The 27,479-nt window shown below is 46.0% G+C and overlaps 1 protein-coding gene across 2 annotated transcripts; it reads left to right on the top strand.

Moving 5' to 3' along the window:
• Positions 1-489: 489 nt before the first annotated feature.
• Positions 490-27,257, top strand: LOC105492016 (MAS1 proto-oncogene, G protein-coupled receptor). Of its 2 annotated transcripts, XM_011758839.3 has the most exons (4): positions 490-691; positions 8,494-8,624; positions 8,842-9,047; positions 17,214-27,257. In XM_011758839.3, exon 4 carries the CDS (start codon positions 17,250-17,252, stop codon positions 18,225-18,227), a length of 978 nt encoding a protein of 325 aa, XP_011757141.1. In that variant the 5' UTR covers positions 490-691; positions 8,494-8,624; positions 8,842-9,047; positions 17,214-17,249; the 3' UTR covers positions 18,228-27,257. The 2 variants fall into 2 exon arrangements, with proteins under 2 accessions (XP_011757141.1, XP_011757142.1); XM_011758840.3 differs by lacking the exons at positions 8,494-8,624; positions 8,842-9,047.
• The last annotated feature ends 222 nt before the right edge of the window (positions 27,258-27,479 follow it).

The raw sequence follows: 27,479 nt of genomic DNA, 5'->3' as shown, positions 1-27,479 counted from the left end.
ACACTGAGCAGGATACTCTCTGAAACTGGGTTGTGAGAAGGGAACAGATCCTTAACTATCTAGCCATGTGTCTCTTGCATGTCTCTCTGGGTCTATACATAGACTCATCTCATCATTACAATGTTTTGAGTTAATATTATTAGCTCCATTTTACAGGTGGGAAAACCAAGTCTTAGAGAGCTTGGCAGAGGTCACATGACTTATTAGACGCTGAGCAGGGCACTTGAGCTGGTTCTATCTTTCTACTACACATGCGGTTTTGCCCTTCCATGTGGCATTTCTCCAGGTCATCTTTCTCTTTAGCCCTGCCTGGCCTTAGTGGTTCAAGGTGGTCCACCGCCTTGCATTGTCACCAGCTCACACCCTGCTCTGGATTGGCGTGAAGATTTTCACTCGAGTGTGTCACTGAATGATGCCATTGGAAGCTTCTGCTGATAAGCGTGGGACCATCTGCTTGGCACATCTCAAATATTTTCAGCAGTGGGAGAGCAGCTCTAATTCCTTCAGAGATGAGAGGCTGCAGCCATCCTTCGAGATGTTGGGACCGGAGACCCTGCAGGCTGGCTGGGCATTGATGCCCCAGATGCGAAGAGAGAGCCAACCTGTGGCCACCTCTGACCCTTCCTGAGCAAATGACACCAGCGAGTCTGCTTCCCAGTTTTTCATTGCTTAGCTGTCCTTGACAACCAGAGTAAGATTTTCTCTCTTTCAAAAGCTATTTCTTGGGTAACTCTTTTCTGTGCTGGTTTTTCTTTCTTTCTTTCCTTTTTTTTTTTTTTTTTTTCCAGTGTGTTGGATGTTTGCCGTTGGTGTGTGTTGGCAAAACTTCTCTTTCCTCCTGCCTTTGTTTTGGAAAATTTACTTCTTTGCTGCGTTAACTATTCCCAGACATTGTTTTTCAACTTCAGGGTTGAAACTTCTGCAGTAGCGTTTTCTTTTTTAACTCACTGCAGGGGAAAGAATCTTAGGATCAATTCACGGTTTGAATGGTGGACTTGGAGGTTTTCACGGTTGCTTAATGAAAGCTTATAAAAGAAGTTGAGGTTTGAAAGGGTTGTTACTGAATTTGATTTCTCTGGAGAAATCTCTTGGCTATCGGCTCTTGGGCATCACAGGGGCAAGCTGTATTGATGTTTCTTTGTTTTTCCTTAGTGGGCCCTGGCATCAGTATTAGCTTCTGTTGCTTTCGAAGTCATGTGCAGTCCTTTGGTGACAAGGTGTTTATTAAAAGGAATCTCCTGCTCAGTCTTGATCTTTGGTATGAGCATCTTAGCAACACTTCCCAGCAAGGATACTTAGGAGTAATTTGGTGAGAGAATGTATAGTGTGTTGTTAGAGTGCTGTGGGTGCAGCAGTAAAAGGGTGGTAACAAGCTGGCCTCTAGCAGAGTGCCACGGCCTTGGCACCATTGACATTTTGGGCTGGGTAATTATTTACCATGTGGGCTGTCCCGTATATTGTAGGATGTTTAGCAGCATCTCTGGCCTCTACCAACTAGATACCAGTAGCACACTCCTCTCCGTTGTGACAACCAAAAATATCTCCAGGCATGACAAACATCCCTTAGGGGACAAAATCACCTTCCCCGCTTTTAGACCAAGGCTCTAAATTGATCCAGTGGTATGTTTGGAAAGGGAGCAAGAAGTGTCTGCTTCTGCATGCAGATGGCCCCAGTGTGGGGAAGACGGGAATGATGCATTTAATACCAGGACAGATGTTCCTGCCCTGCACATTCCCATCAGAGCCCTTGCCTGCCATGGAAATTCCATCTCACAAATGGGTTTCTGTTTGTCCAGGTGACTGCACACGCACACAGGGAAGAGTTTGCTCTTTTCTCTGGATCTGCACACCTAGAAAGTCCAGCCTAGGGTCAGGCTGTCTTTAAGTTGCCTGGGAACAACAGGCAGTTTCAGATGGCCCACTCCTCCAACCTGAGTTCTGCTGGCTTTTTTATCTTTCCTTTTTTCTCCCTGCCTTTCTCCCCAGCCCCCTTTCTTTCTTCTAAGAGTGATGTGCTAGGCTGGGAATCTGGGGCCCTGGGAGGACTGTGCTCAACTGAATGGGAATGTGGAAGGGGTTGTTTGTTTCTGAGGTCTCTAGAGAACACTTGAGCAGCATAAATGTATGGCATTTAGAACTCTCTGCCGACTCTGAGTCTCCTTGTTTTTTCTATCAGCTCCGCCACCCATCTGCTGCTCTCACTTTCATTGAGAGGTAAATGCAGCCAGCAATCTCAAGTGGACCTGCCAGGACACAGGCTCTGCAAAGCCCACATCCTTACCCATCTATGGAAACCACCATGCTTGTTTTCCCTGCTTGTTGATTCATTATCTCAGTTTGGCATTTCCATGAGATTCATACTGGCAAAGTGCTTTCAATCTCTAGCATTTCTTATACCCCAGCCTTTCAGAACTACATTAAAATGCCAGTATGTCAAGCAGTTAAGGCCCAGTGGGGTTAATCTGCTTGATGGAGGACTTGCTTCTCATGGTCAGTTTGACTGAAAGTGCAGCTCCCAGGCCAAGCAGCCGTAGGCACAAGCAGAATAGGCAGTGATCTCTGCACTGTACTTTGATCAATGTCAAAACCCCTCTTCTCAAAAGTCTCTTCAGGATTCAGATGCGATACTGCCTACAATTCTTTGAGTTTTGCAGGAAGGTGGTGGGTATTAAGTCCTACTTTCCACCATGGTCAGCCTGGCTTGTGGTGGCTTGCGTGAAGTGCTGGAGCCTGAATAGGCAAGGATCATCCCCATGGGGGCAGCCATGCCAGGGTGAGGGCAGTGGCAGTGGTGACATGGCAGGGGATGTCAGTGCTTGGCAGAGCAGGATATCTGCGTGGCAGGTACAGGGAACTGGTGCTGGGTGTTGGCGCTCCTGCTGCGTGAGGTCTGTGTCTCAGGGTGGGGGGCAGGGGCAGCACTGTTCCAACAGGAAGTAAAAGAGTCCAGCAAAGTGAGGAGGGCATCTGTGCAGGGCAGGGGAGGAGCTGTGCCAGACATAGGCAACCGTTCATAGGTGGGTTGATCAAATGAGTAAATGCATAGAGGGCCATGGAAGCCAGGTTTCTTAGAGAAGGGAGTTACAAATGTGGAGAGGGAGAAAACTCAAATGAATTCACTGGCGGTGGGTCAAAATTGGAGATATTGGGGTCAATTCATGATTATATGTGTATATTTTATAAAGATATACAAAGATACCAAAATACAGCTGTAGGTGTGTGTATGTATGACTATACATAAATGTATCTATGTACATATATTCCTTAGCCCTACCCCTGAGAGGCCCTGGGAGCAGTGACAGCCTTCTAGCAATGAGCACATTTTACACCCAGATCTTGGCTTCTAAATATAATTATTTACTGAAAGGAACCAGGGCTCCTTGGAGAAATGGCTGATTCTAGGCACTGGTGCAGGGGACATACAAGGTTATGGTAAAGTGTCCAGCTTTTTGTGTTGGAAGGCTATTAGGCATATTGGAGGAAGTGTGGACCAGTGGGGAAGGTTGGATTGCTGTTTTGGCCCACTGAGGCTGCTGTGCCACCATGAGACACAGTTGGAGAGACCCAGGGCTGTTGGTTATATGGGTCTGACATGCTGGGGAGATGTGTGAGCTAAAGCTGTGCATTTGAATTTCATCAGCAAGTGGGGATGGTTGAAACGGTGGGAATGAGCAAGACCACCCAAGGAGAATCTGTAGAGTAGGAAGCGAAAAGGGTCGAGAATGGAGCCTGCAGACTGGCCAACATGGCAAAACCCTGTCTCTACTGAAAATACAAAAACATTTGTCAGGCGTGGTGGCGGGTGCCTGTAGTCCCAGCTACTCGGGAGGCTAAGGCAAGAGAATCACTTGAACCTGGGAGGCGGAGGCTGCAGTGAGCAGAGATGGCGCCACTGCACTCCAGCCTGGTGATAGAGTGAGATCTTGTCTCAAAAAAAAAAAAAAAAAAAAAAGAGAATGGAGGCCGGTGGAACTCCAACGTGCAAAGGGCAGTGTAAGAAGGGATCCACCAAAGGAGACAGAAGAAGAACTGCAGGCAGGCAAGAGGAGAGCCAGAGGGAAGAAATATGCTAGGCTCTAGCATCATCTCAGAGACAGAGGCAAGGAGACGTAAAGTGGGGTTCCATAGCAACACTCACGCATTGGGGAGGGGCTCGAGCCCCAGATCTTGTCTCATCCCCCTTCTGGAGGACTTGGCTGAGAGCACTGTGCTGTTGAATGGATTGGCTCCTTTCTCTTATTTGTTCTGATGAAAGGACGTGCCTGAATTTCCCCCTCTGACATCAATTATTTTTACACATCATGGTGAAGCATGGTGTCCTTCATCAATAGATGTGTTTATTGATAATGATGATAGCTAGGAGTCACTCTGTTTCACAGAAGAAAGTGACAACAGAGACAGTATTTCTGAAAACAACTCATTCCTGTGTGTTTGTGTTGTTTTGGTTATGGGTTTGGTATTGGCTAGATGGTGCTTTAATAAATAAAAATCCATTCTTTGATAAATAGATCCATCCTTTGATAAATAAAAAAATCCATCTTTTAAGGATTTTAATTACTGACAACCCAGTTGATAGTGTGGTTGCTTCTGGTGACATAAAAGCCATTAATAAATGTTCCAAAAGTCTTAAGAGCCCCATGAATGGGTGTGTGAACTTCACACACAGATGGACTATTGACAATGAGCTGGTGTGTGTGTATGTTGGGTGGGGCAGGGGAGAGCTAGATATAGCGCCAATTTGGACCTGGGGCAATCCAGGCTCTGCTGCTGCCTGTGTTACTAAGTAGGCAACCTTGGACTAGTCCTGAGTTAATTTCCTCACCTGGAAAAACAAGGGGGCGGTCTGCAGTATCTGCATGATTTTTTCAAGCTCTAAATCTTAATGATCAGCACAGGATGGTCTTTACCAATAAGGAAGTGTTTTTAAGAAAACTCCAAGCAGCATCCTTTCATGTCTTTTATAAAATACTCCAGTTTCTGGGGAAAAATAATTGTAACATATAACATATAACAAATTGCCATATTTACAAATGTTTCTTGCAATTCAATAAAAGAAATGAACATAGAGTTTGAAAAAACAATCCATCGAAAAATACAAGTAACTGTTAACCTAAAAGAATGTCCAACCTCATTAGGAATCAGATAAATGCAAATTAAAACAAGGTATCTTTTATCACCTATCAAATTTGGGAATTTAAGAGACTGAAGATGTTGTAGAAAAAGAAACATATATGCTGTTAAAAAATTTATATACTGTTGATGTTGGTATTAATGTAATTGGCATGGTTATTTTGGATGACGGTTTGTTAATGCACATTTAAATCTTGAAGAATGTTTATACCCTTTGGTCTAGCAATTCCACTTTTAGAAATATGTCCTAGGGGAATAATTAGAGATGTGCACAAAATTTGCATCCATGTAAATTCATGACAGTGCTTTGTTTTTAAAAATAGCGGTGAAAAATCAGAAGCAAATGGTATGTCCAAGGCTAGGGGATTACTAAAAATAAATAATGAAAGCTGGGCACAGTGGCTCACGCCTGTAATCCCAGCACTGTGGGAGGCCAAGGCAGGAGAATCAGTTGAGTCCAAGAGTTCGAGACCATCCTGGGCAACATGGCAAAACCCTGTCTCTACAAAAAATACATAAAAATTAGCTGGCATGGTGGCATGTCCCTCTAGTCCTAGCTACCTGGGAGGCTCACTTAAGCCCAGGAGATTGAGGCTGCAATGAGCTGTGATCTCGCCACTGCGCTCCAGCCTGGGTGACAGAGTGAGACCTTGTCTCAAAATTATAAATAAATAAATAAATCATGATACCTTCAGTTAGTGATATTAAAGTCATACTTTAAGAGTGTATACTGACATGAGAAAATGTTTACAATATGATATTGAGTGAAGAAAAGGTAGAAAGGATACCAAAAGATTATAAAAATGCAATCTCAATTTTAAAAAAGAGTGTGTATAAAACACTGAACAAAGACTAATGGAATATCCTAAATGTTGAATCAGGTTAATTTTTTAATAGTAGTTGTATGTGTGGACTTTCTAAATTGTCTTCAATGAGCACATACTGTTTTAAAATTAGAAGAAAGGTGATAAACGTTTAAAAGAAAATACCCCCATTTTGTGTTAAGATTAAAGAAGCTATAAAATGAGCCCTGTTGGGACTGTAACTGCTTAAACTTCTCTTTGCCCCCTGCCCAGACAGAGCCGATTTATCAAGACAGAGGAATTGCAATAGAGAAACAGTTTAATTCATGCAGAGCCAGCTAAACGAGAGACCAGAGTTTTACTACTCAAATCAGTCTCCCTGAAAATCCAGAGACTGGGTTTTGTTTGTTTGTTTGTTTGTTTGTTTGAGACGGAGTCTGGCTCTGCCGCCCAGGCTGGAGTGCAGGGGCGCGATCTCGGCTCACTGCAAGCTCCGCCTCCCGGGTTCCCGCCATTCTCCTGCCTCAGCCTCCCGAGTAGCTGGGACTACAGGCGCCCGCCACCTCGCCCGGCTAATTTTTTGTATTTTTTAGTAGAGACGGGGTTTCACCATGTTGGCCAGGATGGTCTCGATCTCCTGACCTCGTGATCCGCCCGCCTCTGCCTCCCACGGTGCTGGGATTACAGGTGTGAGCCACTGCACCCGGCCCGAGACTGGTGTTTTTTTAAGGATAATTTGGTGTGTAGAGGACCAGGGAATGGGGTGTGCTGATTGGTCAGGATGAAGGATGAAGTCACAGGAAGTTGAAGCAAGTTGTCTTGAGGTCTGGGTGGGATCACAGAACTGGTTGAGCCGGATTACCTGTCGAGTGGCACCAGCTGGTGCATCAGAACGCAGTGTCTGAAAAAATATCTTGAGCCCTAATGTTAGGTTTTACAATAGTGATGTTATCCCTAGGAGCAATCGGGGAGGTACAGAATCTTGTGGCCTCTAGCTGCATGACTCCTAAACCATAATTTTGAATCTTGTGCCTAACTTGTTAGTCTCACAAAGGCATTCTGGTCCCCAGGCAAGAAGTGTGCTTGTTTTGGGAAAGGGCTGTTACTGTCTTTGTTTCAAAGTTAAACTATAAACTAAGTTCCTCCCAAAGTTAGTTCAGCCTATGCTCAGGAATGAACAAGGACAGCTTAGAGTTTAGAAGCAAGATGGAATCAGTTAGGTGAGATCTCACACTGTCAAAATTTTCTCATTGTTATAATTTTTGCAAAGGTGGTTTCAGGGTAATCATTTATTTAGTGGCAGAGGTCTCTGAACAGGCAGGAGTGGTTTGATCAGTCCCTGTGGACTACTTCACATGCAGAGACCACATAGTGGCAAAGTCACAACTAGAAATTAAACAAGCCTTTTTTTTTTTTTTTTCTTTTTGAGATGGAGTCTCACTCTGTTGGCTAGGCTAGAGTGCAGTGGTGCAATCTGGGCTCACTGCATCCTCCGTCTCCAGAGTTCAAGTGATTCTCCTGCCTCTGCTTCTGAGGAGCTGGGATTACAGGCATGCACCACCATGCCCAGCTAATTTTTGTGTTTTTAGTAGAGACAGAGTTTTACCATGTTGGCCAGGCTGGTCTCGAACTCCTGACCTCAGGTGATCTGCCTGCTTCGGTCTCCCAAAGTGCTGGGATTACCAGCGTGAGCCACTCTGCCCAGCCTAAACAAGTCTTAATAAAAAATATTCCCTACAATATGATGACTTTAATTCCTTAAATAGGAAAGGTTAGAGGCAGACTAGATTGGAAAACTTAAGTATAGAGATGCTATAAAAGGTAAAGTCTTAAAAATAGGATTGGGCCCCAGAGTGTAGTGGAGAGAGCTCCGGACTAAGATCAGGCACGCTGGGCTACAGGGCTTCTCAAACCAGTTGTGAAGGTTGGCTTGCCTCACAGGCTCTCCAGCAACCACTTACTAATCTGCAAAGTTGAGGTGTTTGATAGAACAGTGATTTCCAGACTATGACTACTCCTCCTCCTCCCTCTTCCTCCTCCCTCTTCCTGTTCCTCCCTCCTCCTCCTCCTCACTCCTCTTCCTCCTTCTCCCTCCTCCTCCCTATTCCTCCTCCTCCCTCCTCCCCCTCCTCTTCCTCCCTCTTCCTCGTGCTCCCTCCTCTTCCTTTGTCCTTCTTCCTCCTCCTCCCTCCTCCCCTTTCCTCCTCCCTCCTCCCCCTCCTCCCTCCTCCCCTTCCTCCTCCCTCTTTCTGCTTCCTCTTCCTCCTCCTCCCTCCTCCCTCCTCCTCCCTTCTCCTCCCTCCTCCTGCCTCCTCCTCCGTCCTCCTTCTCTCTCCTTCTCCCTTTTCTATTTCCTCCTTCTCCCTCTTCCTCCTCCTCCCTCTTTCTTCTCCTCTCTCTTCATCGTCCTCCGTTCTCCCTCTTCCTCTTCCTCCTCCCTCCTCCTCCTCCCTCTTCCTCCTTCTCCTTCTTCCTTCTCTTTCTCCCTTCTTCCCCTTCCCCTTCTCCTTTCTTCTCGTTCTCCTCCCTTCTCCCTTCTTTTTTCTTCTTACTATCTCAGCTTATGGTCAGAAGTCAAGTGACCTGAATTTCTGCCTGGCCAACACTGTGATTAAGATCCGCATAAGTTTCTGAGCACTACAGCCCTGCAGGACCCAGAGAGCACTGGACACACTGGAGCAAATGCAGATGGTAGGTCCTTTGGGGCTGTGCAACACGGTGGCTCTGAGCCTGGCGTGGTTATTAATCCTTAGGTTTTTCCCTCTAAAAAGGGGGCAATGACATCATCCTTATCAGCCTCCCAAGCTGATTTCAAGGCTCCAAAGCTAGGATGGAAGGAAAGGTGCTTTGGCCTCAAGAGCCCCACACCACGATATTCTCACAGACTAACTTATTTCTTTCGCCCTAGACGTCTCTTTTGTGAGAAGAAAGAGAGGAGGGAAGATGCTCTGTGATGCTTCCAGTAATGCTGACCAGTCACGGTGCTGTCACCTCCTCGTCTGTCTTTGCAATCTGTTCCCAACTGAGGTTTCCGTTGCAGTGTAACTGACACTCCAGGGGCCACTGAGGGCTGTCAGGATGAACTATCCTTCCACCCCAGGCTGTCACTGCCAGGTAAACATGCATCCCTGCAAATGCAAGTGCTGTGTAAGAAAAATGATTGCTGGCCGGGCGTGGTGGCTGATGCCTGTAATCCCAGAACTTTGGGAGCCTGAGGCAGGAGGATCGCTTGAGTCCAGGAGTTTGAGACCAGCCTGGGTAACATGGTGAGACCCCATCTCTGTAAGAAATAACAATGACAACAAAAATTAGCTAGCATGGTCATGAGTGCCTGTAGTCCCAGCTCCTCAGGAGGCTGAGGTGGGAGGATCACTTGAGCCCAGGAAGTCAAGGCTGCAGTGAGCTATGATTGCACCACTGCACTCCAGTTTGGGCAACAGAGCAAGACCCTGTTTCAAACAAAAAAAAGATAATGAAAAATGTTTGGCATGTCTGGGCAGAGAGCCTCTGGTCCTAGAACTGGGTTGACACAGAGAGAAGTTACCTACTGATTCACCCTGCAGTGCAAGTGCCTACCTGTCTGCATGGTTTTCTGAGATCTCAACTGTGTGGTCTTCTCTCTGCTGTTGGGGAGACTCACTGAGCCAACACAAAATTATTCTGAGCTAGACTGTTTTGTCAGCTAGCAGCAATTACCGTTCTATTCTCCTCACACTTCCCAACTTCAGATATCCCCGTCAGTCAACCACCGGCAGAGATGAAGAATACACAAAATGACCAAGGAGCTGGGGGAGGAAAGGGTTGGGGTGGCGAGCACGTAGGGCCGGCTGTTGTCAAGGCACTTCTCGCCATCTGCTATTTCGCTTCAGAGACCGAAACTCAGTTGGTTGGGTAAGACTGGGAATGTGATTTTTAGCAATGTGTTCGTTTAAATAGAACCCCGCTATAAAAACAATTTGGAGGATTATGATTCGTTTTTAAATGAGAACTAGTTTCAATGGAATTTTTATATGCATTCCAATCATGACTAAAATCCACATCATGATCAAAGTCTGCCTGAATGCTGTATGTGCTTCATGAGTTGTGCTCTAACGATTCGAAACCCGTGTTTATTAAGTGTGATGCCCTGCATGGAAAGTGGTGGTTTTCTCTCGTGGGGAAGCGGAGTATATTCTTAGAACTGTTATAATGGGCTTTATTTGTTGAAACAGTTTGATAAGTATTTATTAAATGCTTACTGTGTGCAAGTGTTGGAGATTCAGACACAAAAAAGATGAAGTCCTGGTTTCAAGGAGTTTGCAGTTTAGTGGGTGTATTAGGCTGCTCTGACTGCCATAACAAAATACCATGGACTGGGTGACTTACAAACAGAAATTTATTTTCTGACAGTTCTGGAGACCAGAAGTCCAAGATCGAGGCATCGTCAGGGCTGGTCTGGTGAGGGCTCTCTTTTGGTTTGCAGACGGCTGCCTTCTCCCTCTGTCCTTACCTGGCTTTTCCTCTGTGCCCTCACAGAGAGAGATCTCTCATGTCTCTTTCCCTTCTTACAAGGACACCACTTCTATTGGATTAGGGCCCCACTCTTAGGACCTTATTTAGCCATAATTACCTCCCTAAAGGCCCTATCACCGAATATAGTCACATTGAGGATTAGGACTTCAACACATGAATTTTGGAAGGGAACACAATTCCATCCACAACAGTCAATAAGATAGAATTTTAACTCTGACGCCAGGCACAGTGGCTCTCACCTGTAATCCCAGCACTTTGGGAGGCTGAAGCAGGAGGATTGCTTGAGGTCAGGAGTTTGAGACAAGCCTGGCAACACTACAAAAAATTAAAAACAAAATTAACCAGGTGCGATGGTGCATGTCTGTTGTCCTAGCTACTCAGAAGGCTGAGAGGGGAGGATTGTTTGGGCCCAGGCGTTGGAAGCTGCAGTGAGCTATGGTTGCACCATTGTACTCTAGCCTGGTCAACAGAGTGAGACTATCTCTAAAAATTTTTTATTAATTAAAAAATTTTACCTCTGCTCTGTTACAAGGAGAGATGTATTGGCTATGAACATAACGAGACCCCATCTCTACAAAAAAAAAAAAAAAAAAATTGAGCCAGGTGTAATGCCATGTACCTGTAGTCCCAGTGATTTGGGAGGCTGAGGCAGGAGTGTCACCTGAGCCCAGGAGTTCAACCTCCAATGAGTTATAACCACACAACTGCACTCTAGCCTGGGCAACAGAGCAAGACCCTATCTCTAAGAAAGAAAGAAAGAAAGAAAGAAAGAAAGAAAGAAAGAAAGAAAGAAAGAAAGAGAGAGAGAGAGAGAGAGAGAGAGAGAGAGAGAGAGAGAGAGAGAGAGAGAGAGAGAGAGAGAGAGAGAAAGAAAGAAAGAAAGAAAGAAAGAAAGAAAGAAAGAAAGAAAGAAAGAAAGAAAGAAAGAAGATATAATTTGAAACACCTTTCCCAGTTGACTTTTGTGAATTTATTTGGAAACTTTTGGGGAAAAGGAGAAAAGTTGAATACAGAAATAGAAACTGGTATTGTAAAAGGAAAGGGTAGGACAGGCCGCCTCGAAGGATGGGTCAGTGGTGAAAATAGAGCATGCCTTGAATCTAGGATGAGCAAGCAGGGTGACAGAGAAGGGGAGGTGACCTGGGATAACTGAGAGCTCTCTCCACATAGCAAGAAGCTGCAGCTGAAGGACGTGGTCCATGAGAGATCCCAGGGAATGGACCGGAGGCAGAAAGACGATCTTGTCAATGTTCTCGAAAACTTGGATTAGGTCCTGAATTTATATTTCTGGTCTTTGGTTTAGGTTAGTAATTAAAAGATGAAAGCACTTGGCTTCCTTGCATAAGTGACTTTGGTTTTGCCATGGCTGTTGACCTGTGATGGCCAACACGGGAGCCCCAAGTCGCATGAGGCTCCTGAGCATAGGGAACCAGGCTCATTGGAAGCGAGAGGCCCTGCAAGAGTGAAATACCCGCTGCATCTGGGGCACTTAATGCATAGAAAATAATATTAATACCTCATCCATATTTTTTGTATTGATGATGTGTTGAAATAATATTTTAAACACATTAGGCTAAATAAAGTACATTATTAAAATGGATTTTGTTGGTTTCTTTTTACTTTCTTTAACGTGGCTACTAGAACTTCCCTTACACAGGTGGCCCACGTTGTGTTTCTGTTGGACGGCACTGGTCCAGGCCCTTGTTACCCCTACCTTTTGTGTACTATGAGTTACTTTTCTTCCCTCTCTCCTCTCTCTCCAATACCACCAGCAGCAGGAGCAACAAAACACCAGGCTCCAAAGTGCATGCTGGCCACTGTATGGCCTCCCACCCTCCTTGCTGTGGTCGCTTCGGACCTCTGGGCTGCTGTCCCAAATTCCTTGATGATTTTAGCACCTGGATTACAGCCAACGATATTCCTGGTCTCCAACACTATTTCTCAGCAATTTCAGCATCTGTGGATAATTCTTCCAGCCCTGAGGCTCCAGGTTCTGCTCTCAACTCAAATGATCTTGTCCTCCACTCTCCCTCAGCCCTTCTTTTCCATGGTCATGCTCTGCACTTAATACTGATAACCCCAAAACTACACTGCCCCAAGCTCAGTTTTAAGCATCACGTTCTCCAACCCCCACCTCCTCCTTCCCCTTCAGTGCGTTTAGTATGGGGACTTCAATGATTTCTTGACACCGCTGGGACCTCCAATATGTAGCTCCTATTTCCTGTTCACGTCTGTTACCTCCCTCGTGCCCTCACTTTTCTCCTAACCCTGTTGAGCTCTAGAGTCCATTATCGTAGGCCTTCCCTTCTACATGCTTTGCTTCCTTTGGCCCCCACTCTGTGTCGTACCCGCCTGGTAAAACTCAGCCCTGGTTAAATCCAACTCTCCCCTTTCTCCATACCAGCACCTGGACAGCTGAACCGAGCTGGAGAGAAGCACGGGTGAGGCTGAGTGGTCTCTCCCAGGTTCCCGAGCACTAGCCTGGGCGGGCTCTAGGTTAGCCTGGCTGGAGATCCTGCACTTTGTGTATGTCCCTAGCCCTCTCTTTCCCTCATTTATTTCATGTCTTGCCCTCTCTTCTTAAACCCTTAACATCGGCTGGGCGCGGTGGCTCAAGCCTGTAATCCCAGCACTTTGGGAAGCCGAGACGGGCGGATCACGAGGTCAGGAGATCGAGACCATCCTGGCTAACACAGTGAAACCCTGTCTCTACTAAAAAATACAAAAGACTAGCCGGGCGAGGTGGCGGGCGCCTGTAGTCCCAGCTACTCGGGAGGCTGAGGCAGGAGAATGGTGTGAACCCAGGAGGCGGAGCTTGCAGTGAGCTGAGATCCGGCCACTGCACTCCAGCCTGGGCAAGAGAGCCAGACTCTGCCTCAAAAAAAAAACAAAAAACAAAAAAAAAAACAAACAAAAAAAACCCTTAACATCTCCTCACTCTTAGCTGATGACCTTGCTTCTTACTTTGCTGAAAAAGAGATACTGTGCATTCAGAAGACAACTTCTCGCCTTGGGCACTCCCACAACCACGTCTACCCACCTCACCGTATCTGCAGCCACACACCCAGCCTTCCCCTTCACCGGGTATAAATCATGCTCTGGCAAGGCCGCCACTCCACCCAGCTCTAGACCCCTACTTCCTGACTCCTCAATTGTTTGCTTTCTACTGGATAATTCTTATCCGTTTATCACCTCTCAACCCCACAGCCCCCAAGAGGGTTGTCTACACTCACTGTCTCCACCTATTCTCCTCCTGTTCTCTCTAAACCACTTGCATCAGGCATTCGTTTTGTCCAGTCTACTGAAAATACTCCTACCAAGGTCAGCAATGACTCCACCCCCATGGTCAATATCAAGTTCCAGGTCTCAGCCCACTTGAACTTGCAGTAGAATTTAGCCCAGTTGATCACACTTTCTTCTCCTCCAACTCATTCTTACTTGGCCTCCCGGGAGCCCTTCTTCCCCAGTTGTCCTCCTGCCTCTCTGTCAGTTCATCCTCAGTTTCCTCTCCTTCTTCCTCCTCATCTCCCCAGCCTCTAACTTCCAAATGCCTCGAGGCCCAGTACTTGAACCTCTTCTTTTTAATTGTATTTCACAGATACTGTCATCTCACTCATGGCTTCAAATTCCCCCTGTTTGCATACAACACCCACATTTATATCCCCAGGCTACAACTGTCCCCCCGGCTCCTGACCTCCCCTGGACATGGCCTGGCTGCCTCACAGGCTTCTCAAACTCCATAGGCCCTGCTAATCCACTTCACCTGCACCTGTCCATTCAGCAAATGGCTAAACACGTATTCTCTCTTTCTACCACAACACATATCTCTTCCGTCGGTGAATCAAATCAAAGACCTCCCACCAGATATTACTACCTCTGCCACAACCTAGTTTATGCTAACATCCTCCCTGTGTCTAGGCCAGTGCCTTCACCTCCCACATGGCCTCCTCCTTCTTGCCGTGGCCCCTAGAGTGTCACCTGAACACAGAGGCCATACCGAGGCTGTTCACGCCTCAGTCCCCCAAGTTAACCACATTCCTCCTCTAAGAACCTCCTGTGGTTTATTGGCTCATTGGGAGTAAAAGCCCCAGCCCGCAAAGCCCGTTTGGACCTGGCCACCAAAGACCCCTGCCTTCAGCACCTGACCATTCTCCTTGCCAGGCCGTTCCTGCCTCACTGGCCTTTTTTGTGGTTCTTCACTCTTGGCTGCCTCCTGCTTCTGGAACTTTGAACTTGCTGTTCCCTTTGCCTGGAATACTTTTCCCCCAAGAACCTGCAGGCCTCGGTCACCTACTTCCTTCATGTCTTTGGCCAAGTGTGACCTCATGAGTGAGATTTTTCCCATCACTCTATGGATGATGGAACCCCCAGGTCCCTGCCACGCCTTTCCTTTAATGCTGCTTTACTTTTTTCCATAGCACTGTTTATGCACTGACGTCAGTTTGGTGGTTGTTGCTGTTATTGTTTTTTGTTTACCGACTGCCTCCCCACTGGAATATAGACTCCAGCAGGCCGGCACTTTGTCTGTTTTATTTACTGCTGTGTCCCAGTGCCTACAACAGTGCCTGGCATGGGATAAATGTGTGGGGGGAGAATTGGGGGAACATGGTGGTCTTACTTGCAAACTTCTAACAAGGTCCGGTCTCTACAGCAGGCCTTTGGTTAGCCATGACAGGGCATGTGAGCTCTCGTCCTGTGTGGGTTCCTATCGGGGTCTCTGTCTTCTAATTATGAAGTAAAAGGAAGCTCTCCTCCAGTGAAAGTGATTTCCTGCATCCCATTAGAACAGCTGAGGGAAGTGTCAGTGGGAGAGGTGTGATCGGGCCCACTGAGGCAGAGGCCTCCTTGGAGCCTGGATCACATTGCTGGAAGGAAACACCTGTTTCGCCAACCCAAAGGCTACCTGCTGGCCCAGGATCCAGGCCCGGCTGTACTGAGATCACAGCTCAGGGCCCTGCACATGCTGGGGTTCTGCTGACTCGATTCTGGAAATGTCTAATATCACCAGAGCCATTCGAGTGCCACGAAATAACACATTTATGTATTATTCTGCTTCCGGTGAGCTCATGAGAAAAGGCAGATATCTACTAATTAAAAATATTCTTTTGATCAGCCAGCATGGTGGCTTATGCCTGTAATCCTGGCACTTTGGGAGGCCGAGGCAAGCGGATCACCTGAGATTGCGAGTTCAAGACCAGCCTCACCAACATGGTGAAACCCTGTCTCTGCTAAAATACAAAAAATTAGCCGGGCATTGTGTCGCACACCTGTAGTCCCAGCTACTCGGGAAGCTGAGGCAGGAGAATTGCTTGAACCCGGGAGGTGGAGGTTGCAGTGAGCCAACATCTTGCCACTGCACTCCAGCCTGGTGACAGAGCAAGACTCTGTCTCAAAAAAAAAAAATTATTTTGATCAGCTTCCTACCGACAAAGTTCAGAAAACAAAGAACAATGTTTTACTACATACATATGCATATGCATGCACACGAACTAGAAAAAAAAATTTTTTTGAGACAGGGTCTGCTCTGTCACCCAGGCTGGAGTGCAGTGACATGATCACAACTCACTACAGCCTCAACCTCCCGCGCTCAAGCAATCCTCCGACCTCAGCCTCTCAAGCAGCTGGGACTACAGGCATGCACCACCATGCCTTGCTAATTTTTGTATTTTTTTGTAGAGACGGGGTTTGCCACGTTGCCCAGGCTGGTTCTCAAACTCCTGGGCTCAAGCAATCTTCCTGCCCTGGCCTTCCAAACTGCTGGGACTGCAGGAGTAAGCCACTGTGTCCAGCCTAAAAAAACTTTTTAAAAGCCAAGGACAAGTTAGTTTTGGAACAAGGGAAATGATCTCTGTTGACAGCCTCCTTTTCCTTCTCAGTGGTAGGGTATTTTTGTTTTAGCAAGAGGGCAGAGCTGTGCATATATTCATTTTGTAATTGGTAAAATGTGAGGGAAAGTTTCTGAGAATCTTTCCTTTGCAGCCTCAAATGCTGAGCATTTTTCCTGGTTCGGGAGAGTGCTTTGTCTGGCATCTGGCGATGGTGTTTCCTGCACCGTCTGGCCTGTGGTCTGTGGGGACGTACATACGTCTTGTTAGGGCTCTCCATCTACTCCACACATGGCTTGCCTGGCTTATGTAGTCTGAGCAGGTGCCCAGCTTTGTCCCAGATATTGAAGCCGTGTAAAATAAATGCCTTTTGATTGTTCACACTGTAAGCAATATTGGTACAGTATTGTCCAATTGTCCCAGGCGCTCCCTCTCCTTCCTGCTTATGGCACTTCATGTATTAAAAAATGACAATGGCAGCATTGCCCAAACATGCATTTTGCCATCAAGTCTTAATGCAGTCAACCTGGTCCCTCAGGAAAATGAATGGAGGCCCAGAAGATGAAATGATTTTCAAAATGCCATTAGGAAAGCTCGGGCCAGAACTGGAAATGGGTCCTGCACAGGGCACTCGGCCACTCTTGCCTGGCCATCTCCTTTTTGGCGCTAAGCCACAAGCACACAGTGATATAGAATGAATGGCTATCACTGGGGATCCAAAAGGGTCATTCAATCGCTTCTCTCTTTTATCAGGTCTAAGTTCTCTTTCTTATCAGATCCTAAAGGCCTAATCTTATCATTGGGAAAAAGATAACTGTACAGTCTGTTAAACTTTTTTTAATAACATGAAGATTGTGATTTATAGCTGAATTTCTCCCTTTTATTCCAATCCAACAATTTTCATGGATTTTTGTGTTTGTTTTTGTTTTGGATATATTTACAGAAAATTACCTGAAGAGTTCCAGCCTGAGACCTCCTCATGGATGGGTTAAATGTGACATCATCTGTTGTTGAGGAACCCACGAACATCTCAACTGGCAGGAACGCCTCGGTTGGGAATGCACATCGGCAAATCCCCATCGTGCACTGGGTCATTATGAGCATCTCCCCAGTGGGGTTTGTTGAGAATGGGATTCTCCTCTGGTTCCTGTGCTTCCGGATGAGAAGAAATCCCTTTACTGTCTACATCACCCACTTGTCTATTGCAGACATCTCACTGCTCTTCTGTATTTTCATCTTGTCTATCGACTATGCTTTAGATTACGAGCTTTCTTCTGGCCATTACTACACAATTGTCACATTATCAGTGACTTTTCTGTTTGGCTACAACACGGGCCTCTATCTGCTGACGGCCATTAGTGTGGAGAGGTGCCTGTCAGTCCTTTACCCCATCTGGTACCGATGCCATCGCCCCAAGTACCAGTCGGCATTGGTCTGTGCCCTTCTGTGGGCTCTTTCTTGCTTGGTGACCACCATGGAGTATGTCATGTGCATCGACAGAGAAGAAGAGAGTCACTCTCGAAGTGACTGCCGGGCAGTCATCATCTTTATAGCCGTCCTGAGCTTCCTGGTCTTCACACCTCTCATGCTGGTGTCCAGCACGATCTTGGTCGTGAAGATCCGGAAGAACACGTGGGCTTCCCATTCCTCCAAGCTGTACATCGTCATCATGGTCACCATCATTATATTCCTCATCTTCGCCATGCCCATGAGACTCCTTTACCTGCTGTACTATGAGTATTGGTCAACCTTTGGGAACCTACACCACATTTCCCTGCTCTTTTCCACAATCAACAGTAGCGCCAACCCTTTCATTTACTTCTTTGTGGGAAGCAGTAAGAAGAAACGATTCAAGGAGTCCTTAAAAGTTGTTCTGACCAGGGCTTTCAAAGATGAAATGCAACCTCGGCGCCAGGAAGACAATTGTAATACGGTCACAGTTGAGACTGTTGTCTAAGAACTGAGAGGGAAGTTGTGGATAACAATGGTGGAACACAGGTCATTTTTAGCTTGTGCTTGGAATATAACTTAAGTATCTCCTAAATGTGATACAGAGGGACATCTCATCTAATATGCATGAGATACTAATTAATGATGAAATTGAACTCTTGTACTGTATCTTCTGGAAATGACCTGTCATTTCTGTACTTGATAAAGACTCTTTCTATTTCTTTCAGCTCTTTTGGCAGCATCTTACCATGAACCATAAAAATGACTCTAGCAGGAAGATTTACAGATATGTACGGGACAAGGTAACAAAAGTATTTGTTGGAACTTGAGGAGGCAGCTTGATGTAGCAGGAAGAACAAGGGTCACTTCCTGTGTGACCTCAGGCAAGTTGTTAAACCTCTCAGAGCCTCATTTTCTCACTCATATAATGGTCATGGCAACAGTCTATACCTCCTTGGTCTGCTATGAGGATGAAATGAGAAGATGAGGCTTGCAAAGCACCTGGCACATTGTGGATGCTCAACAAACATCAGTCTCTCCTCACTCCCTTCAATGGTAGACAAAATATAAATTTTTGTTTCGTAAAGCGCACACACACACATACACACAGCTCTATCATGTACAGAAGTTATTATGTGTTTTTACACATTGAATGTAAATTTACGAAGGTCTTCTTTTTGCTTGCAGCATGAAAGCTTTTCATGGCATTACCCCTCTATTGAAAAACATCGCGGATGTTATGATCTAAGCAGCTATGTGCTCGTGCATCATTTCAGGTTAAGAAGAAAAACATTTGGCCACCAGTAGAGGAGTTTCTCATGGCTTCCCTTCCCTCTGTGGGTATACTAGATGAAATGAAAGTCTGTGTTTTGAAATCCTTTGATTGCATATGAATTTTTATGAATGGAGTTGAATTTATGACTTCCTGGTGGTGACTGGGATCCTCCTCCCCCATGAAACGGTGGGTTATTTATAGCCAGAGTTCTCACCTGCAGCCAAGTGCAGGTATCTGCACCTGTTTGCCTCCTCGCCTCCTGAGGCTTTTTTTTTTTTCTCATCATACCTGGAAGGAGGCTCAGTGTAAGGGCTAATGAGAATGTGGACACATCCTGGAGGACTCTGATATTTTTGCTCATGGCAGATCCTTGCATGACATCCTCAGCATCTTTATTCAGCACTCCAGGGCAGGCTCTGCCTCTTGCCTGCCACAAGTTGCCCTCCAGACACCACATGTCCTGGGTTTTAGCTGTGAAGCCCGTCTCAGCCTATAGACTGCATAGCGATGTTTATTTCCTTCTGTCCCTTCTAGGAGTTCCACAAAATGCCAATATGTCACATGATTCTACAGGTTGTAAAATGTTCAAGTCCATAGAAATGAGCCCGATAGTATTTATTTTAACCATTTGCTCTTTAAAAGGTCAGAGAGGCAGTGATGAAACGGTTCTCTGTTGCTGCTGGTCCTTCCCCATTCTCTTCCTTTCTCAAAAGAAACGATGGGGGGCAGCTTCGCTGAGGGAGCTGAGTCTCTCCCATCGAGCCAGGACCCCACTACCAGCCAAGCTTGGATGCCGGAGGCTTTTCAGTGGGTGACAACATCTGATTCAGAAACAAGGCAGCTTTGCTGTCAGGAGCCCAGATGGGGTGTGGAGCAGTGACATTTAGAATGATCTTGGTTTTGGTTGAAAACAGAGCATCTTCCCTGGGAAAGAACAGAATACGGAGATCAGAGCGACTCCCCTCTGTTTCCTGTCCTCTCCTGTGTGTGCTGCGTGCTGGCCTCTGGGGTAGGGAAAGGGGGCCAACCTCATCTCATTTCAAAGGGGATCTTAGTCTCAAAGAGGACCCTAAAGACTATCAGATACAAGGAATTTCTACCTAAGGAAAATATGGTGAACTAATAGGAAGCCCCCATTTATTGTTTTTCTGCAGATAAAGTTGGGAAATCAAATGTGATAATGAATATAAAAGTTATTCTAACCTTTTAAAATGATGCCTTACCAAGAGGTAGGATTCAGAGTTTGGCAGGGTTATAAAGACTAATTTCTTTCTCTCTTCCCCCAAATCCATTCCTAAAATGAACTGTAAGGTTAAAACGAAAACAAGAAGATCTGAGTAGATTTGCAAATGTGTAGAGAATACTAAAAAATTTGTACCCTTTAGGCATTCAGACAATTTGCCTAAGTCACTGTAGGTTACTAGGTGCCGCTTCCAAGAATTCCCTGGGGATGGGGAGGAGATTGTTTGGATAATGCCTGTCCTAACTGAAGAGGAAGGGTTTGTAGCGTTCCTACTACAAAGATTCATGGACAGCCTTCTCTGCAGAACGCCATGATGTGGACAAGGCAAAGATGGGGAAGTGGAAGCCGCTGTCCTGTGTTGTAGGAGAGAGAGACACCGCATAACTAAGACGCCAGGCTGCACACAAGTTTGTTTGACAAGTGTTAGGAACAAAATTGTGTGGCAGAGGTCACCGCAGCAGGGGGCTCTTCCTGCCACCCCCACACTGCACACAGCCTCTTCTGTTCCCTCCCCTGCCCACTGGCGTTTCTCCTCAGCAGTCGTCATGCTGTGTATTGATTTGCTTATTTGCTTGTTCTCTGTCTCTTCACGCTAGACTATAAGCTCCTTGAGGGCAGGGATATAACTTTGCTCACTGCTATAGCCCCAGCTTATCTGCTGTGGTGGTCTAATCCACTGCACCCCTCTCTGGGATGTTTCCCTTGCACATATAAATAGGCTCAAATTGCTTCCACCTAACCACAAGCCATTCCTTGCCCCATAGTCCTTTCCTTTCCAGTTTCTATCTCTCCTCCCTCCCTTCCATCCAAACCACCTTCTGGAAAGGCTCTTCCACACTCACTGTCCTGACTCTTGCCACAATTCACCCCTCAACATCCTACCAGTTGTCTTGCAGTCTGACCATCACAGAGAGATTGGTCCAGATAGGAAGGTGAGTAACTTCCACAGTGCCAAATCTGATGGGTTGTTTTCTGCCTATGCCTTTTGTGGCATTTAATACCCACAGTCTTCCTGAAATTATCTCTTTTCTTGGATTCTAGTTTGCTACATTTTTCTCCAGGTCTCTTTTTTAATCCTGTCTTCCCGATTGGAATCTTCTCACTTCTTTCCTCCCTCTTCTACTGCTCCTCCCTTAAATGGACACATTTTCCATAATTCAGTGGCTGGGCCTCCACTCTCCTCTTTCTGAGAACTCTCCCTGGATCCTGATCCATAATCATCTGCTTATTAATGAACCTCAAATAGACATTTGCTGAGCAGAACCCTTTGCTGGCCTCCAGTCCTGTGTGTGCAACCATCTAATGGACTTTTTGACCCAACGTCCTACAGGTGCTTGTAACCCATTCATTTCTCCACCATTTCTTTTTTCTTTTTTTTCTTTTTCTTTTCTTTTTTTTCTTTTTTTTTTTGAGACAGAGTCTTGCTCTGTTGCCCCACCTGGAGTGCAGTGGCGTGATCTCGGCTCACTGCAACCTCCACCTCCCAGGTTCAAACAATTCTCCTGCCTCAGCCTCCCAAGTAGCTGGGATTACAGATGTGAGCCACTGCACCGGACCCACCCCTATTCATTTTTCAGTGAAGGACACCGCTGGTCACCCTGTCCCCCTTGCTATGCTATTCCCTTTGCACAGATTGCTCTACCTTTTCTTAATCTAGCAAACTCCGTTTATCCATCTACATCCAGCTCAAGCGTTAGAGTCTCAGGAGAGCCTCTGGAAGCTGAGTTCCTGGATAACAGTGTCATACCTTTTCATTCACAGACTTTCCACATCTTTCCCTTCCTCACTTTCGGCAAATGATGGCTGGTTCCCCTTTACACAAGGGGAATAGAAGCAACTGGAAGAACTCTTCCAGACATCCCTGCCATCCCCTCTGCTGACCTAGCTACATCTCCTGCATAGTGGCCTCTCCCCTCTGTGCTCGGGGGAACTTGCTATGCCCCTCCCTGGCTAAGGTGACACCCTGGCTGAGATGCTCCAGCCCCTTCCGCTGTTGCCTGCCCAATGGCATTTCTCCAGCAATTCTCCCTCTCTGTCCTGCACCATCAGTTTCAGTCCAGGATAAGGGAGGATAGAATTTTCAGGAAGCAGGATGGAGGAGGGTTGGTGAACAGCACCACTGGCCTTGACTAGCCTGCTCCCGGCCACACATACTGGTTGTTTCTCTGGAGAGAGCACTGTATTCACTGAGATGAGCAACTGGAGAACTACCAGCAGCCATCCCCTCCCTTTGTGCCTCACAGCCCCAGTGACTGATGGAGATGGAGACGGGATCCTTGGCTGCCTTCATGGAGTTGTTTAAGGAGCACTTAGAAGATGCTTTATGGGGCTGGGCGCAGTGGCTCAGGCCTGTAATCTCAGCACTTTGGGAGGCCGAGGTGGGCGGATCACAAGCTCAGGAGATGAGAGCATCCTGGCTAACACGGTGAAACCCCGTCTCTACTAAAAATACAAAAAATTAACCGGGCGTGATGGCGGGCGCCTGTAGTCCCAGCTACTCGGGAGACTGAGGCAGGAGAAGGGCGTGAACCCGGGAGGCGGAGCTTGCAGTGAGCCGAGATCGTGCCACTGCACTCCAGCCTGCAGCCTGGGCGACAGAGCCAAACTCCATCTCAAAAAAAAAAAAAAAAAAAAAAAAGAAGAAGAAGAAGAAGATGCTTTATGGGTGTCCCTACAATTTCACCATCAGAAGAGTAGTTCCGTTAGGTTGAAATTTGTCTTTTTACTCAACCTCTTCTAAAATTACAAATCATCCCTGGAAAGGATAACACATCAAGTCATACATACTTTATCCTGTGCTTTTTCTCATGGAGTGCAGTGCAAGACAAGACATCCAGGTGTCCAGGCTGCTGAATGAGATGGTGTGGAGTGGGTGGTAGAAGTGAAGAAAGGAGTAGGTGGGAGCAATCAAGTATTTGCTTGCTTGATTCCACAAACAGGAGGCTTCTTTTCTCTTTACCTAACCTTTGGCTGTTTAACTTTGCAAGGTTATGTGGGAAACAAAAATCCTTAATATGGAAACATTAGCAAATGTATCACTTATAAAATGCGTACCATCAGGCCTTCCCCTGCTTAGCACTACAGTCTCTCTCCCTGCCTCATCTAGTTTTGTGGATCAGTCTTGTGATGCCTGAGAGTCAATGTAAACACTATGCAAACTGTCCTCAAACTTTAATTGATGATCTTGACAAACATTCAGGATTCCATGAAGTTGGTAAGAGAGGTGTCACAGAACTGCTAAAATAACATTTCAATTATTGATAAAAGAGCATGGAGCAGAGTGAGACCGGTTAGCAGCTGAATCAGAGGAAAATAAACAAGGATGATGATGAGATGGGAGCTTCCAAAAAGAAGCGTTTTAATATCAAATGTTGAAGAGAGGCTCTTGGGAAAACTGTTGAAGTCTTTAGATATTTTTGCAAAAATTACCCACTTTTTGATATGCAGCAAAAGTAACCATTAAGTAAAGACAGAAAAATTGGCCGGGTACAGTGGCTCATGCCTGTAATCCCAGCCTGTAAACCTCAGGCCGAGGTGAGCAGATCACCTGAGGTCAGGAGTTTGAGACCAGCCTGGCCAACATGGTGAAACCCCATCTCTACTAAAAATACAAAAATTAGCTGGGTGTGGTGGCGGGTGCCTTATAATCCCAGCTACTTGGGAGGCTGAGGCAGGAGAATTGCTTGAACCTGGGAGGCAGAGGTTGCAGTAAGCTGAAATCGGGCCAGTACTCTCCAGCCTGGGTGACAGAGTGAGACTCCATCACAAAAAAAAAAAAAAAAGAAAGAAAAGAAAAGAAAAAGAAAAAGAAAAATTATGCCAAAAAATTAAGTATTTTTGTGGCTTAAAAGAACAATGTATTATCATTTCTCAAGGCTCCATGGGTTGATTGAGCTCAGTTTCTCATTGGTGTCTCTTGTAGTTGCAGTGAGTTGTTGGCTGAGGCAGAAGCCACTTGAAGGCTTGACTGGGCAGGGCAGTCGAGGTGGTGCACTCACAAGGCTAGTCATTGCCTGAGGCTCAGCTGGAAAGGTGGACCTGGGTTCCTATACAAGGCCCTTTGATGTGGTTTGGGTTTCTTGCAACATAGTGATTGTGTTCTGGAAGGAAGTCTCCTGAGAATTAGCTTTTCCTGAAGGCCAAAAATCAACTATTGGGGTCTTATTAGCTTAAAATTATTGGCATGTTGTTGAAATTATAATGAGTTTTAGTAAAGCAAAATTAAAACAATTTTCCTGATTTTAATTTGACTTTTTCCACAATTTTCTATGAAATTTTGGCCCTCATTTTAACAAGATTCCTTTTTAACAATCTTTTACTAAAACTGATCATTCATGGATAAGAAGATCCTCTTACACTAATTATTTAAATGTGTACATATACATGTTAATACAAAGGGTCGAATGGTTAAAGCAGATTCAGAGTGACTTACAGATCTTACTCAACATGAAATTAATGATTCAAATGATAAGAGCCCAGTGCCAGGCACAAATGAAACACCCTTTTCTTGAGGAGACCAACAATTTTAATTGTTTCTGGGTTTTATTTTATTTTTTTTTTTTTTGGTCAAATTTCTCATTTTGTTTCTGGATTGTTTTCCAAATGTCATTTAGTTTTCTATGTGTGCTTTTTGTGATTCCCTGAACTTCTTTAGTAGGATTATTCTGAATTCTCTGCCAGATGTTTCATAGATCTTCAGTTCTTCTGGGTCCATTGCTACAGCTTTGTTATCTCTTTTGATGGTGTCGTTTTCCCGTGAGTTTTTGCAGTCCTTGCACTTCACGTCGATCCCTGTGCGATTGAGAAGACAGTCACCTCTGCCAGTTTTTCAAGTGTTCTTCGGTGGTGTCAGAGCTTTGCTACTTAGTATTGGAACTTAAACTCTGGTCTGTTGTTTCTTCCTGTTCTGAGTGAGACTTGCGCTGAGCACTGGAATTTAAACATTGCCCTGGAACTATCGTGCTGCTCTGTCAACATTTCCCAGTCCGGGGAAGATGTAAGTGGGTATCAGAACTTAATCTTGAGCTTTTTGTTGTTTCCAGGCCAGGGGAGGGCTCTCGAGTATACCTGGGCTCTGTGGAAAATGCAGCCAGGATTTGGACCTCCCTGTGGATTGTGCCAGCGAGTCCCTTCACCATGGTGTCCCCACTGATCAGAGCTCAGAGTACACCAGTGCACCTGTTGCTGCAATCAGCACTTGGCTTTGTGTCCCCAGTTCACCCCAGGTCATTCAGCCATCCTGGCATTCCCAGTGGTTCCTGTGGGACGGGGCCAGAGTGGGCGTCCCATGAAGATTACCAGATCAGTGGGGAGATAAAATGTTTACCTCTAATTCCCTGCTGTCACCTTGGAAAACATGGATCTAGAGACATTCTCTGAGTGGCATTATACCCACTGGGGGTGGTGGCACAGTCCAAATTGATTGTTTCTCTTACCAGTTCTGGCCTCTTTCAATTCTGTGGACCCAGGGTTTTTCAGCTTCTCCCCAAAGTTCTGGTGAATTTAGGCTGGCGTTCTTGTCTTTGAATAGCTGGAATATATTTCTGTGGGGGAAATGGTTCCGGAGAATCTTCTATTCTGTCATCTTGTTGAGCTCCCCCAAAATGTCCCCTCCTCCTACACTGGCACACACTTTAGTTTCATGTTGACTGATGAGTTTTGAGCAACGTATATAAAGAAACATTGTTCTCAAAGGAAACTGGTGAAAGTTTGGGGGTGCCTCCATTTTGCACGTTGTTCATTACACAGGTAGAATACACTTACGTGACTACCCGTATCCCTTCTCCAGCCTCCCTGCCCCATAAATCTATAAATCCCAAATTTATTTATAATAAACAATTTTGACAGATTAGGTATATCCTGCTGGAAATAGGACTAGTTCACTGAGTGTAACGTTTCTACAGAGCAGTCTGATTGAGGTCCTCAGCGTCTTTGCAAGGTGCCCTGGTTGAGAATATTGTTTGTGCAGGCATTCCTGTGGGGAAAGAGTGATTTGCAGGCTTGGTGCTAACATTCCCTGTATGGTGCCTTTTGACCAACACCAGCCTGTCAACGCCTGAGGCAGAGGCCTCAGGAATGAGAAAACAGCACTAGAAGCCTGACTGTCTACTTAGTAGCTTGGCAAGTGTCAACAAGTTAATCTCCGTGACTGGTGACTTAGTTGGAGTTCCACCCAAAGCAGATCCCAAGACAAGGATTTAGTGCAAGTAATTCATGTAGGCGCCATCCGGAGGAACATGAGAGAAAGTGGGGAATTTAGACAGGGAAAGGAGGAAGTTAGCAAAGGGTGAGTGAAGGAGAACAAGGGCCTAGGATAGTGAGGCCCCGCCTCAGAACTGCCCTCCTGGAAGGGCGAAGGAGCCGTGGTGCTGACCTCCACTTCCTGCCCCTCAATAGGGAGCATCACTCACTGACGTCAACTCCCATCTCTTCCTGGCCTGCCCTGTGCTCAGGCCTAGCATGACCCAAAGCAGGGAATATGTCTAGGCAGAGCGACACAGGGAGCCATGGGTAGGTACAGGATCTACCTGCAAGTGACCACAGGGGTGGCTGCAGGGCTGACCAATGGCATCTGCTCTCATGGAATGGAATTAAAGTAACCTACCCCACAAAGTAGCTGTGCCACGTAAGTGAAGTAATGCACAAGGAAATTCTGTGTAAACTTTCAAGCATCAAACAAATGTTAGTTATTTCTTGAGGACATTATGCAAAGTGAAATAAGCCAGGCCCAGAAGGACAAAGACTGTATGACTCCACTCATATGAAGGGCTTAGATTTGTCAGATTCATAGAGACAGAAAGTAGAATGGTGGTGACCAGGGGCTGGAGGGAGGAGGGAGTGGGGAGTTAGTGTTTAATAGGGACTGAATTTCAGTTTGGGGAGATGAAAATGTTCTGGAGATCTGTCGCACAACAATGGGCATGTAGCTAACCCCACTGTACTGTATTCTTTAAAATGTTTCAGATGGTAAATTTTATGTTATGTATATTTTACCACAATAAAAAAAGTTAGTTATTGTACTTTCAAGGCACTCAGTGTGTTTCTTAGGATGCTGGGCAGCACATGGCCCCGAGACAGGCACCAAGTCAATACTTGGGTGATGAAGGATGAAAACAAACCTCCTCTTCATCTTCGCTCCAGTGAGGGGAGCACTGGCACTGTCGCCAGCCAGGGGCAAAGACATGAGGCCAATTCAACAACCCATCTCAAACCTGTATTCCCAAGTGAGTGCAGACTCCCCT

The sequence above is a fragment of the Macaca nemestrina genome, chromosome 5, assembly GCF_043159975.1.
Source record: "Macaca nemestrina isolate mMacNem1 chromosome 5, mMacNem.hap1, whole genome shotgun sequence".
NCBI classification, from domain to species: Eukaryota; Metazoa; Chordata; class Mammalia; order Primates; family Cercopithecidae; genus Macaca; species Macaca nemestrina.
This window is presented reverse-complemented; position numbering and strand designations above follow the sequence as displayed.